The sequence below is a fragment of the Carya illinoinensis genome, chromosome 7, assembly GCF_018687715.1.
Source record: "Carya illinoinensis cultivar Pawnee chromosome 7, C.illinoinensisPawnee_v1, whole genome shotgun sequence".
Classification (NCBI taxonomy): Eukaryota; Viridiplantae; Streptophyta; class Magnoliopsida; order Fagales; family Juglandaceae; genus Carya; species Carya illinoinensis.
Window position 1 is genome coordinate 43,068,098 of NC_056758.1, and position 14,376 is coordinate 43,082,473.

Consider the following 14,376-nt stretch of genomic DNA (forward strand, 5'->3'; position numbering starts at 1 on the left):
ACGGAGAGGTCTGCGGTTCAGGTAACGGAACGGACAGTGATAAATAGTGACGACCAACGGAACCCTCTACACGGCACAGGTATGTCGACACAACGCATAACGGTAATTCCTACGCAGCAAACACTGATTAACGAAACACGTTACGGGCCTCATCCAACGTCGCCACAATCCAAACCAAACCCAGTCTTTGCTGCCAGTTTTAATCATGTAATTAAACTCCGAATTAATCTAAAAATACGTATTAATTATGATTTAAGTCTACTAAATTCCTGGAGAAATATGGTGTCCAAAAATTCTCCTTCCATAGCAAATGATATGTACAAAAGTAATTTTCTCTTCAGTCCCGCTCCCAAAAAAAGTAGATGACCGACGACTTCCGAGTACCATACTCGCCCGTGTCGGCTCAGCACCGCTGCACACAGCTTCAACTCGACCGAGTTGACTCGGCTCTATTTCTACAAGTGCCGCCTGATATTTGAACTCGATTCGTCTCAGTTACCGCAGCGTATTTCAGCTACCAAACTCGCCGCTGACGACTCTGCTGAGAAACGCGTGGATCGGATTCCGGCTTCCTAGCCGGAATCTAATACCAGAAAATTCAAAGTTGACCGGAAAACAAGAACCAACCTGTCCGACTACGAAAAGAAACAAAACTCAGAGATCTTCCGCCTTGGACATGATCGAGAGCCGGCTCTGCGCGGGATGGAAAGCGGCTCTTCTCCTTAATTGATGCGAAGAGGGCCGGATCAGAGCGGTCAGCGCCCTCTTAACCCACTCTCCCTCCACGCCTCCGATCCTAACCAGCGAGTTCTTCATAGCCGATCTGCGCATGTTCAGCCGATTGGTGGGATACGAGCCCGCATGGTGGCTTCCGCTGCTGTTTGCCATGTTTTTGTGAAGACTACATCGAAAAGAACCTGGATGCGTCGTCGGTGAACACATACACGTCTTTTTGGAGATTGACATGGTACTGTGGTGGCTCTTGATGACCTGATTGCGGTTGGGGGAGATAGAGCGGTGGTCGATGGAGAAACGAACGGATGGGGAGAGGGAAGCGGTGGTAAATAGGTTGACCCGGGTAGGTGAGGCTGATCGCTGATGATTGTGGGAGTGGTGGTGGTGGTGGTGATAGTGATGGCCGTGAAGGTCATGGTGGAAGAAAGCTGTTGATGGGGAAGAGAAACTGGAGCTCGTAGAGGAAGCAAATGCTGAAGATGACGAAGAAAAGGAAGAGTTTGATGTGGTGGGAGAATAAAACCTGCCGGAGGGTGAGAGCGAGCGTAGAACCGGTCCGCTGGATCTGGTTCTTGACGATGAGATGAGGTCGCCATTGTTGACGAAGGAAGAGGGAGCGGAAGGTCTAGAGAGAGAGAGAGAAGGTTTTTTTTTTTTTTTTTTTTTTCAGAAAATTTCCCAGGGGGCCCTTAGGCCGGTTGGTTTGGCAAACCTAACGAGTCTCGAGGGCTGAATTTATAGATACAGAATGATTGGACCATTTTGTAATTAAGGAGGAAGATTTGGGTGGCATGGGGTTTTCGAATGTTGGTTGATTAACTTAACCATAGTTTAACTGACTACAGGCTATGTGGGGATAATATGGTTTGGATTCTCTCGTCTAACGGCTGGAATGATGTGGACAGCGCAAGCCGACGAAAGTTAAGAGGCCGTTTGTCTACCAGCTATTCCGCAACAGGCTGCCACGTATAAAGTTTTTAAGAATCGTCAGAGTTGAAAATACTAGAATACCAGTTACATGTCTGTAATTACGATATGCCATTACCTTGCAGATGAATTATTATTATTTTTTAAATGAAAATTCTAAACATCCTACCATACTCTCACTATAATCTACTTTTTTAAAATGTGTGATATTTATTATATAATTTTTTAAATTCAAATAATAATAAATATATCATATTATATATAACAAAATATAAATAAATAATAATATAATATATAATATTTTTTTTTAAAATACTTGCATATGAATGTTAAAGAATAAAAATGCCTCGTGTCTTTTACCATTACATTCAAAATCTTATAAACTGAATTGACCGTTTACTCAAGTGTGCCAAAATATATTTTATTAAAAAAAAAAGGGTCGATAGAATTGGATGGGAATAGATAAACACAATACTTTCTATAACATTTTACGTAATTATGCTAATTTTTTATAAAAGTAATATTATTTTATAAATATATTATTATTTTAAACTATAAGAATAGTGAGTCTATCCATATGACATAATTAAAAAAAGTGTTATATGATTATCACTCGCGTTAAGATTTAATTTATATTATTTAAATTTTAAAATTTATTTTTCATATTAAATTATAAAATATAAACGTTTTATTGAATGTAATCAATCCACCGGCTTGATAATATTATTTTTATAATTATTTATTTAATTATTTTCTATTAGTAATATTAATTTGTATATTTATAAGTTTTTTATAATAATATTTTAGATTTTGCTACTTTTAATCCATTAAGTATAGGTATCACATCAGTCGATACATAACTCTTTATTTTTTAAAATTTAGATATGGCATGTGTTATACTTTTTGGCCTTGATAATATTTTTTATAAATGTTACAAGGAAAGCCCCACTCGCAAGTTTTTATTTAATTAATATGTGATTAATTTGAAGGCCTCTTAGTATAAAAATATAAATTTAGAAGAGCTTTGTAAGGTTTTTCATCATCTCATCTTCGTCATATTTTTTTTTTCAATATTATTTAAATATAAATATTTTAAAATTAATTATTACAAATTTTTTAAACTTTTAAATAAAAAACAATTCAACATTTTCAAATCTTAAAATAATAATTATATTTAAAACTTATATTCTAATAATATTTTAATTTTATAATATTTTATTTAATTTTTTCTCTTTTCTTTCTCAAAATTTAATAAATACTTAATTCAAACTGTTTTATTAATTATTACTATGTACTACTATTAATAAAATTTTAATTTCATATCATTCTCAAGCATCGGGTATAATATATTATACAGAGAGCAGATGTAGAATATCGCATCATGTTTCTTTTACGGCCTTAAAAATTTTTCAACAGATGAGATGTCTGTTCTGTGTCAGACTTGAAACAAGGGGGAAAGTGCAAGTGAATGCCCCACTCGGCTGCAAATTTAGCAGGGAAGATGATGTTTTAAAACGTTTGCGTTGGCATCACGCTGCTATACCTTTTATTTTCCCAAACTTTATGGGACCCTCTGGACCGGAGCGGCTGTTTTGTTAGACCAATTCGGTCAGTCAAGAGAGTCTTGCAATCGAAGATGCTCCAGATCCCATTCCCACATTCGTTACCGTTCTAGAATGTTGGGTTTTTGGTCCTTTTGGGATGAATTTTCCTGGTCCAATTCTCAATTCTACAATACACGCTCCCTCATAAAACGAACCACGGCTTTAACGTTCATGGAAAACCGAATAAGTTCGTACACGCACGGCATCGGACTTACGGCCATGATTCCTAAAGGAAAATGGCTAATGCTAAGATCCCGCAGGAGCTTTCCAGTTCTATTTTTTTTTTTTTTTTAGTAATAAAGAAAATATTATTTAATAATATTATATTTTTATTTTTAAAAATAATATAAAATAATATAAAAAAATAAATAGCCCAGCGGTGAGCGAGATCCCGCTCCCTGCGGTGGGCGTACCACGCCCCATTCCTAAATATTGTATTGTTTACAGTATTCAGATCCCAATTTTTTCTTTTATAGAAACAGAACTTGTTGCCTTTAATTTTGTTAAGTTATAATTATTAAGACAGTAAATAGTGAGTTAATAAAAATGGTAATAATTTATGCGACACATTTCAATTATTTGTTTTTAAATAATAATAATAATAATAATAATATTTGGAGAAGATTCGACCTTTTCTTGATTTTGGAGTACCCTTTTCTTTAGAAATTTGAAAAGTATTTAGTCAACAGGCCCAAGTTGCAGCTTTTTTTTTTTTTTTTTTTGTTCTTATTTTTGGTGTTTTTATAGAGCCCAAGTGGCAGTCGTACGCCTTACATGTTGAGCTTTTCGACGTATTATATACTAAAATATAGGGTAAGTAGGAATATAAATAAATTAAAGAAAGGATGACAGCTGTGAGAGTGACCAAATTAAGTGGACTATAATTAATAATGAATTTATTATTTTAATTTTTGTTTGGAGGTGTCGAAGCTAATTCTTTATCCTCGACCTTATCTTTTGCATACACAGGCCTTTCAATTTATTGTGTCTTCTTTTGAGCTTCGATGAGTGAAGACAGAATCCAGAAATTAAACAGCCCTCTGCATTATAATTTTTTAGGTTTGCGACAGAAGCTGAAACGGCAGGCGATTATCTTGTTTCGGCATCAGCAATGTTGGATAATTCTTATGAGTAGTGAGTGGGGCATATTGCACAAACACAAATAATATTTGTACGTACAATCATTTTGAATAATTATTAGTTTCATATAAAAATAAAATTATTTTTTTAATAATAAATTTTATTTATTTTTAAATAATTATACGATATTTACACAATTAACAATTATATATAACATTAATTTTAGCCAAATATAGAGGACAAATGAGCTGTCTTTTTGAAGCTTTTGATTTTTTTCTCGAAAGATCGGGTTACCAATATTTTAGGCAGGCTGCAACCTTTCAAACAATAATAAAATTCAAGAAAGAGGGTAGCTTATCCAGTGCAAGTGTGACTTGTTCGAGGAATTACCACGCAATTACCCATATCCATCCTAATATTAACAACAATATGGAACTAACTAATATTGTAAATAAATTATTTAAAATAAATGAGTCTTCAGAAAATTAAATGCGAAATTAATGTTGTTTCCATTAGTTCTTAATCTCATGACGAACTTTAGATCAAGGGTTTAGAATTTCCAAATTACCTAAAAAAGGAGATGAATAATTTAGTATTTCGATCGATTTAACCCTTAAAAGCAGCATAGATTCAAATCGGAACAAGAGAATTAGGTACAATGCTGATGCAAGGCGCATATGGGCAGGAAACATAATCCTGCTTATCAAACACTCAAATGAGATGGCAGTTGGGAAATTAGTGAAGTGGTTGGTTGAAAAGGCCAAGAGGAACAGAAGATGTGTGTAACTGTTGGGTTGGAGGTGGGTCAATCGTTTGGATTGCAATTTGAATTTGAAGTAGAAAGAGGGTAAGCGCTCAATGTTGCTTTACTTGGAATTCCATTTCCATCCTTAAAAAGATTCCAGAGGAATATCCTACCTCAAATGCAAACTAGTGTTAAAGACACCTTCATTATTGAGGTTCAGAGTCTTCACTCGATTTGTCAAACTTCAAATATTATAAAAAGGAAAAAGAAGATAACTTTATTTTTGGGGTTTGTTCTTGTCTAACGTCCACTGGTTTAAACAAACTTATGGTAATTGGTTTGGTATCGTCTTTAAGTAATCCCACCACCCAAAAAATAAAAAATGAAAAAAAAAAGGGGAAAAAAAGGAAAGAAGCCGGATCCAATGTTTTTGGCCTAAAAAGAGCAAAGAAGAGTTCTCTCTCTTCGTTTTAGAGATATTGATGGAGTTAATGGGGTGTTTCAAATTTTGAAGACAGAATATTAATGAGCGATGATGGTGGTGGGGACGTAGACGAAAAGGCCAAGATGAGCATGAGGCTTATAACCCAAGGTAATGAGGAGAAAAACTAGCTTGTCGCCCCCAAAGCCGGTTGAAAGAAGGATGTAAAGCCACCGTTGTTTTGACCATAAAAGTGGTGGAATTATTCAAAGGTCGGCTGCTTAGGCACCCACTTCGGGTACACAATATTTATTCCATATAAATATTCTGTATACATAAAATATTTGTATACATAAATCTCTATACATCTCTGTACTTATAATATATGCATTCAATCATTTCACTGCTCTTAAATAAAATGTCTGTTAACTTTGTAAGTTTGTTCTGTCAAGAGCGCCTATAAATTTTATAAAAGATGAAAGGAAGCCTTCATGTAAGTTATTCAATTGAGCAAGCAATTTTAGTTGTACCCGTCACATTAATTCAATTTAAAACTTATTCAAAAGTCCTAAAGAAATGTCATTCCCTTTGAAACTCTGTCCCTTGAATGATTGAAGGGTTCCATTTGCAAGTGGTTGGGAATCCAAAAGATGCTTCTGCGAAGACTTTCTCTCTCTCTCTCTCTCTCTCTCTCTCTCTCTCTCTCTCTCTCTCTCTTTTTGGGTATATATATATTAATGGATACAATGTTGTATAAACATGATGATGAGTTGATCATGTTCATCAAGAATATAAAAACCGAAATTAAGGTAAGAAAAGGCATTATAAAAGAGACATGAGGTGGGACACGTATGTAGTGGGGATGAAATAATGGGAAATTTAGAACCCAAAATCATGAAAGGCCTCACATGGATGGATGCAATAGTGCTGCCAGCCTAATAGCAAATGGGGGAAGAAGAACAAGCAGCGTGGGACATGCGTTGATAATATATATATATATATATACACACACGTCACATACACATACATGTATAAAAGCACAAAACGCGTTTTGCTTGGCGCAAAGTAGGAAATGCGTGTTTATGTCACGACTCGCCTCGTTACTTGAAAAGTTGTAGCACCACCATCTTTGAGTTGCTTCTAACTGCTGACCTTTTTCTAAACAACCATTGATCTGCAGCCTGCATAAACGTGAACGTTCAATACTTGTGAAGCAAACATAAATAGATACCTAAATTATTTTTACAATGGAAATTATATTTCTTTATTAATTATTTCGCTAAAAATGGTATAATTTTGAAGGTTATTAAATTGAAAAATGATAGTTACAGTTATGAATGTATAAGCGTTGCACAATCACTTTAAAAAAAATAAATAAATAAAAGATTTTTGTAAAATATATTAATTTTTTAATAATAATCTCTACTTTTTTAAAACGAATACTTGTATACTCTATGATTATATATAAAATAATTCAATTAAATTTAGTGTGCCGTTGATCATATTAGATTCCATTATTTGTGTTTGATATGCTTCCTCAAAAGAAAGTGGGGGAATCTGGAAAAAGGGAAAATAAAAGGGGGAAAGGGGGGACCCGGGGTCGGAGGAATAACGGGTTTAGAGAAAAATGTTTCCACAATTCATACGTGTTCTCTATGTTTAATGGTCACGATCAAAGCCTCGAACTCTTTTTTTTTTTTTTTTTCAAATTTGTTCTTAAAAAAAATCTCAGTGATTTAGAAAAACCATCTTCGGCCCAAAAAAATAGATGGGCCGACGTACTAAAATAAATGAATTGCCAATGCGATTGGAACAATTCGATGTAGAAGTGGAGCTGCTAAACTTTTTTATCTTTTAGGTTTTTATTGGGCTCGTAGTTGGGCTTGAGTACGAGAAATAAAGGCCTAAAAGTTTTACTGCACGGGCAAGCTGGCAAAGGCTTGGCGACCCGACTCTTACACATCCATTAATAATTAATGGTTGGGAGTGACTCGAGACATTGGGGATGACCTGGTTATGCAAATTGACAAGATGCATATGCATATGCAAAATATCCTTAGAGATCCCACTTTACCGTTCGAGCAAAACTTATGTATATTTGAGATAAAATAATAATAAAATATTATCATTTTATTTTATTTTATTTGCCTTTTTTTTTTTTTTTTATAAAGTTTGCAATTTTCATGAATTGGGTTAACACATATACTGTTTTAATACATGCAATTAGTATCTAAAAAAATTTTAGTAGCATCCAATACATATACTCAGAACTTGTTAAAGAGAGGTGCACGATCTTCAAATATGTAAAATATTTTTTAGGGAGTGAATGAGTAAAATATGTAAAAAAAAAAATGAGTAAAATATATTTTAAAGAGTAAATATTAGATCTTTAAATATGTAAATATATTTTTCATAGCTATATAAATATTTAAAGATCCATAATCTAATATAAATAAATTAGATTATTAAACTCATATCATGACTTTACATATACATATGCACCAATGTGGATGCTAGGAAATGACTCCCGTGCTCCCGCTAAAAGGTTACATGTGCAGTTGCAACTTGCATGCATTGTCCACACACAGGGAGACATCTCATGATCTAAAGCTGTATGGGAAGTATGCTTTTGTACCCATTCGTCTATTTTTACTGCGACAGTGTGTCAAGGCAAGGTGCAAAATATAAGCGATTAGGATAAGTGCTGGTCTCCAGCGTCAACATTAGCACCATATATATTCATTTTATGATCAACATACCTCTCAGAAGCAGAGAAATGCCGAAAGGCCAGCCTTATAATTAATTCTTTGTTACCCAGAACCCAAGAGATCGATCGATCATGTCCGTCCTTTGAATTCAAGAAAGAACTATGTATATATACCATGGAATATAAACGGACAGAATTATTTAATAAAGAATCCATCAAAAATTGCTCGGAGAGGGAAAAAAAAAAAAAATTGATTACGTATACTGCACAGGCCAATCAAACAAAAAACTGTATACGCTAGTGACAAAACAACAACGTCAGTATGTTTGAATGTTATTCAATGTAAAATTATTATCGATTGTGTCAAACGTTTAAATTGATGTGAAAATGTAAATTTTATTATTTATTTTATATCTTAATATTTTTCTTTAGTGTAAGTTAATTTCTCTCTCAATGAATAGTTGGTCAACACGTGAAATATTTAATTAAATAAAATAGAGTGTAGAATTAACATAAATCATGTAAAATCATGGCCATTTGTCTAATAACCTTTAGCAAGTAAAAAGAAATAAATTTTATTATTTATTGTACTTTTTTTTTTATCCTAATCAACTTATTTATTGTACATGTTAGCCGCCAATTTGGAGCAATCGTACATAGAACATGCTGTCTGCACGATAGACAGCAACATCAGAATATTAGCGGCCAAGAAGGTAAGAAATGGCCAAGAAGCAAAGACATACTTCTTCATGGTCACATTCATCTTCACCTTCCAACTCCTGGAATAATGAGTATTTGCACCCTCAATGGCCTTGTCAAGAATTGGAACTTTCGTTAAACTCAGAGACTTGGTCATCCCATTCCAAAGAGTTGTCACTTCCACGTCACTTTTGAGGCGGTTCACGATGATCCCTGCCTCTCGAAGAATCCTCACGTCCTCCTCGGAATCGATTATTCCATTCATCAACTCAGTGTAACGTGTAAGAACCATCACCTCCGGTGCAATACATGCCTCATAGGCCACGAGGTTCCTTAGCACAACCTCGGAATTATCATCCAAGTGAATAACCGGAAGGTAAAATTTACCAGAAGATTTTTCGAAGTTTACGGTTCCCAAGCCACCCTTCGCTGGGCGAAATTTGACACCGATTTTTTGAAGGTCTGACACGCTTGGGATTGCAATCTCTTCGGCTAAAGGACTTTCGTCTTTCATCTCATGAGATGCGCTTTCCACCTCGTCGGCCATGCTTCCCGCGGACGATATTAGACTGTTTATATCGACGGTACCCTTGTTTCCGAGATTCAAAATATACGAGAGGATTGTAAATGGTAGTGCAAGTAAAATTTTGACTGATTTCGACTTGCATATTTTATTGATTAGGCGGAGCGGGGCCAAGTTAATGTAAAATACCGCTGTCAATATTGATTTCAAGGCCTTTTTAAACCAGCCGATATTCTCTTCGAAATCTTCTGACTTCTCCTGCTCACAATCAGCTACAAGTAGCAATTTTGGCGTAACCATATAGTAGAGAAGCTCCAGCAGATGGGCTCTCTCAAAACATTCTTCCCGGAAATGTTGACTATTTACGCACTTGATGGGTGATAGATCTTTGCAAAAACCCAGCAGCATGGAAGCTAAATGATCTTCATGCTGATAAAAGCCGTGGACTTCTCTAAGCAAAAAGAGAGGGATTTGGTTTTCTAGCATGATAATATCTCTGAGTATGGCATGATGTGCGGTTTTTTTCCTCTTGTGGTCTATCAAATGGGCCATCTTAGGAGAGATTCGCATAAGCGAGCGTTCCGTTTTGGAAGCGTAGGTATGGAGACACTCCAACAAAAAGGAAGCGTCGATGGCAAACATCCATGCGAGTTTTTCACGATCGAACTCCAAGAACCGGAGGTGGCAAGCGCGGATAATGCTATCACTTTCCGCAATGCTGTTAACCAAATCTCGAAATTTGATTTGTTTGATGTTATTCTGCACTCTTTTAGCTGAAGCGAGCTTGTAGTGCTCCATCTCCAATAGTTCAAGCCGCTGGTGATGGTATGGACCAAGGGCTACGAGCTGTGGAGCGTATGTTTCTGGTTTCATAGACATTAGAGTTTTGGGCACGTTGAAGATGCTAATGGGAACGGCTTCGTCGTTGTCTTCGAAGCCTTCTTCTAGGGCTCGGCTTATTTGGATGACCCATTCTTGGTCATGGCTAAGTTTTGTTGGTTCCATGGGTTTTAGTTTAGAAGAGTACACGGTGATCTGTCTTGGGAGAGTGGTGGTGAAAGAGTGAAATGCTCAGAAGATGAGAGATCAGATACAGAGTGGTGAGCAAATACTTGCACCCTTTTATACTTGGTTTGTACTAAAGTACAGATTAGCCGTGTTGACGTAAAAATCTCCGGTCATAACATGATTAATTAGTCATACTATAGAAAATGGGAAAATGCTATTATTCTAGCTCGCGGTTGGCTCCCCCACAGGAAGTTATTATTGGAATTTATTTATTATTATTATTTTACTTAATAACTAAATAAGTATTTTTTGATAATATAATAATTATTTTAAATTTTTAAAAAATATTAAATAAATAAAACCACTAACGGAAGCCGCACGGTAGCTGCAGCGTTGGGAGTAGTGACGCCATAGGAAATTCTCGTCTGATTAGTCAAGCAAGTACCTGCCCACCCCACGCTCAAAGTGAAAGGACAAATTCTGTCTTCTCACATCCTGTACAGAAGTTCCAAGTCAGCTCCAGCAACTTTATTTCCAAATCTATGGTTGGAAACTAGGACTTCTGCCTAACACCCGGTATGAACACACTCTATATTATGTATTTGAATTTTCTGAGTTCAATTCATTTCCTGTGGCTCTCAATTATATTCTGGGTCGTGCGTATACAGTTGCATGAAATTTATTTGACATTTCCTAAATGAGTCCTGTACGTGCCATTTAGGTTGTCAGATCATTTAAAAAAAAAAAAAAAAGGGTAGTGACATCATTTAACTATTATTTAATATTTTATTATTATTTTTTAATACTATTTACAGATCTTCTAAGATCACTTTACTATCTTAACCGATCTTAGTGTTTTATTTCTTCTCTAACTTATACATTTATGGATGGTTAATTTCATGGTGAGAAGGATACTAGGACGTTATGGAGATGAGTGTATCAATTTTTGGTATATATTCTTATGGAGAAAAAAAGAAAAGGAAAAGGGAAATAAGGGTTACTTCGACAAGCTAGGCTCGAGAATTTTCGGCAACTTTTTCTTGGTGTGGACTATGGAGGAAGTTTCGGAGAGGTATGTTAGCTAGCAAACTAGCCAATAAAAACTATACTCTTTCTTCTAGTCTAGACGGAAGTGGAATTCAAAAGGGGAGCTCAAATCATGTTTTTGTTGCGTTCCCGTGGCCGGTGGCTGTCGCGGTTTCCTACCCAATTCGTCACAAAACGTTATATAGAAAATATTCTCAAATTCCTAAAAAAACCTCCAGATTTGATTTTTGCTAGAAGAAGAGAAAGTCTTCATTCTCCCTCTTATTCCCTCTTTTATTAGTTTATTTTTCTTCATTTCATGGTGAGAAGGATACTAGGACGTTATGGAGATGAGTGTATCAATTTTTGGTATATATTCTTATGGAGAAAAAAAGAAAAGGAAAAGGGAAATAAAGTTTACTTCGACAAGCTAGGCTCGAGAATTTTCGGTAACTTTTTCTTGGTGTGGACTATGGAGGAAGTTTCGGAGAGGTATGTTAGCTAGCAAACTAGCCAATAAAAACTATACTCTTTCTTCTAGTCTAGACGGAAGCGGAATTCAAAAGGGGAACATATAGAGAGCTCAAATCACGTTTTTGTTGCGTCCCCGTGGCCGGTGGCCGTCGCGGTTTCCAACCCAATTCGTCACAAAACGTTATATAGAAAATATTCTCTAATTTCTAAAAAACCCTCCCGATCTGATTTTTGCTAGAAGAAGAGAGAGTCTTCATTCTCCCTCTTATTTTCTCTTTTATTAGTTTATTTTTCTTCATTCAAAGTTAAAAAATTAGATTTATAATTTTCCAATAATCCTCGATAGATGCGTAGTAAAAAAAGACTCACGAGTTGCAAATCATTTTAGAGAATAATGGTAGTTTTGCGAAAATCACCATACGTGATCCCCATGCGCCGCTTACAATTGCGCATGATTTTCACATGCTACCCTTTAAAGAAGCTTTTCTATCCACACACGCCGGATCATCGGAATATCTACCACCAAATTTTTCAGATCTGATTTTTATGGCTAAAAAGATAAAAGCTTGTGGCATTCAAGGCCGTCATAAATTTTAAAATCTACTGGTGTTAGTCCAAACTGTAATACGTTATTTTTCATTCTTGTTTTCTTTATTGTATATTTAAAAAAAAATATGAGTTCTTTACTTGGTAGTTATCCCCAATACAGAGTTGTCGTTGATCAAAAAGTGACATAAAAGAAAGAGAGACATGAGCGGAGCAAACAAAGGATGCTGCTTCATAGAGAGGAGAGAAAGAAGTAGGCTTAGTCAAGCCATAGATAGCCATCTCGTGGACGGTTTTTTCATAAATGTAGAGTCCTCACTTTTTATGAAGAAGTGTGAGATGAAGTCTCTGTTTAGACAAAGTACTATATATTGAACGTTTGTTTGTAGAAAATATCATTACTAGTTAGGGGTGAAAACTTGAATTAGAAAATCTAAGAACTAGCCCAAACTTACATTTTAAAAACCGACTAAACCCAGTACGGTTTTGGTTCTTGGCTTTTTGATACTAGACCGGTTTATAAAATATATATAAAAAAATTAGTTGTTAATATTATATATATAATTATATATGAAATAATTTTATATTATAATTTGTAACATAAAATTTTAATCTTAAATATGAACATTTAATATATATTAATTATATTTTATGGCTTAATAAATTCTCAACATATATTTTTTTATAAATACATAATACATTAGTAAGACTAATATATATTAGTATATTAGTTATATTTTACTTTAATTAATTAGTATACATTATATTTTTTTTTAATGATATTGGTGCTTGACTAAAGTATTACTAAAAGAATACAAATCTTTCTTACGACTCTTAAATGAATGATATTTTTAAATAGAATTCCAATAGTATCACTATTTAAGAAAATACAATTTGTTAGAATTTAAGTTGTCTCTCTATCCTTAAATTTTTAACAATAATCCAAGGTATAAAACAAAGATTTGCCATAAAATTGATTTAATCATGATATTTGTCTATAAATTGTCGTTCTCGTTATTATTATTTTTATTATGCTTTGGGTGAAAACTTTGATGAGAAATACGATTATTTTTTATAATTAGTTTTTTAAGTTCATATGGAAAAACATAATTTTTATTCAAAAATGTACTGGAAAAACATAACTAGTGGGTCTGTATTGTTTGCATATTTCGAAAATCGTTAACTCCTGAACCGATTTTCGTGTGAGCAAGACCAATCTAATGGGTCTGTATTGTTTGCATATTCTGGAAATCACTATATTGCAAGAACATTGTTAATAATATTTAGTTTGAAAATAACGGTAGAATGGGTCTTTGTACAAAATGCTAATATAGAAAAGGGAAACACTTTCTTATTATTTTTATTTCATGTTCTATTTACCACCATTTAGAATGCTCTGTATTTTTGTAGAAAATGCTTACAAAATCATCTTTTAATCACCAGTTTATGATGCTGCGTGATATGATTGAAGAACCATATCTCAATATTTTTTTTTTTTGAAGAACCAGTTTATGGGTCTCTGGAGATAGCTTGAAAACGATGGAACACCACCCGGTCTTTGTAGACTATAGTTGATTTATTGAGTTAATTGAAAATTGGTGATCTGATAATCTGTAAAGGCAGAAGCGTTTGCACAAGCTTGGAACATTGATCTCAAATAATGCTTTTGAAATGATCTATTGAATGCATTTCAATAGAAACACTATGATTTTCATCCCAAGTCCACTGTTGTAATGATGGTGGTAGTGTTTGAATGGCAATGAACAGTTTTGTAAACATCTCTTAAAAGCTTAAGCATTCAACATTCTCTCACAATAACATCTTGTCAACTATAACCTCCTAAATATGAAGTAGTTCTACGTTTCTAAGCTTACTTATCAA

The 14,376-nt window shown here is 34.4% G+C and overlaps 2 protein-coding genes across 2 annotated transcripts; both read right to left on the bottom strand.

The window, feature by feature from the left end:
• Positions 1-223: 223 nt before the first annotated feature.
• LOC122316928 (putative protein TPRXL) lies at positions 224-1,398 on the bottom strand (the record flags this gene model as incomplete). The annotated part of the gene is made up of 1 exon (XM_043133789.1): positions 224-1,398. A coding segment is annotated over one exon (744 nt), but the record flags the coding sequence as incomplete, so codon positions are not given.
• Positions 1,399-8,832: 7,434 nt separating this feature from the next.
• LOC122316428 (putative UPF0481 protein At3g02645) lies at positions 8,833-10,446 on the bottom strand. The gene has a single exon (XM_043132945.1). The coding sequence runs from the start codon at positions 10,444-10,446 to the stop codon at positions 8,833-8,835; it is 1,614 nt and encodes a 537-aa protein (XP_042988879.1).
• Between the last annotated feature and the right edge of the window lie 3,930 nt (positions 10,447-14,376).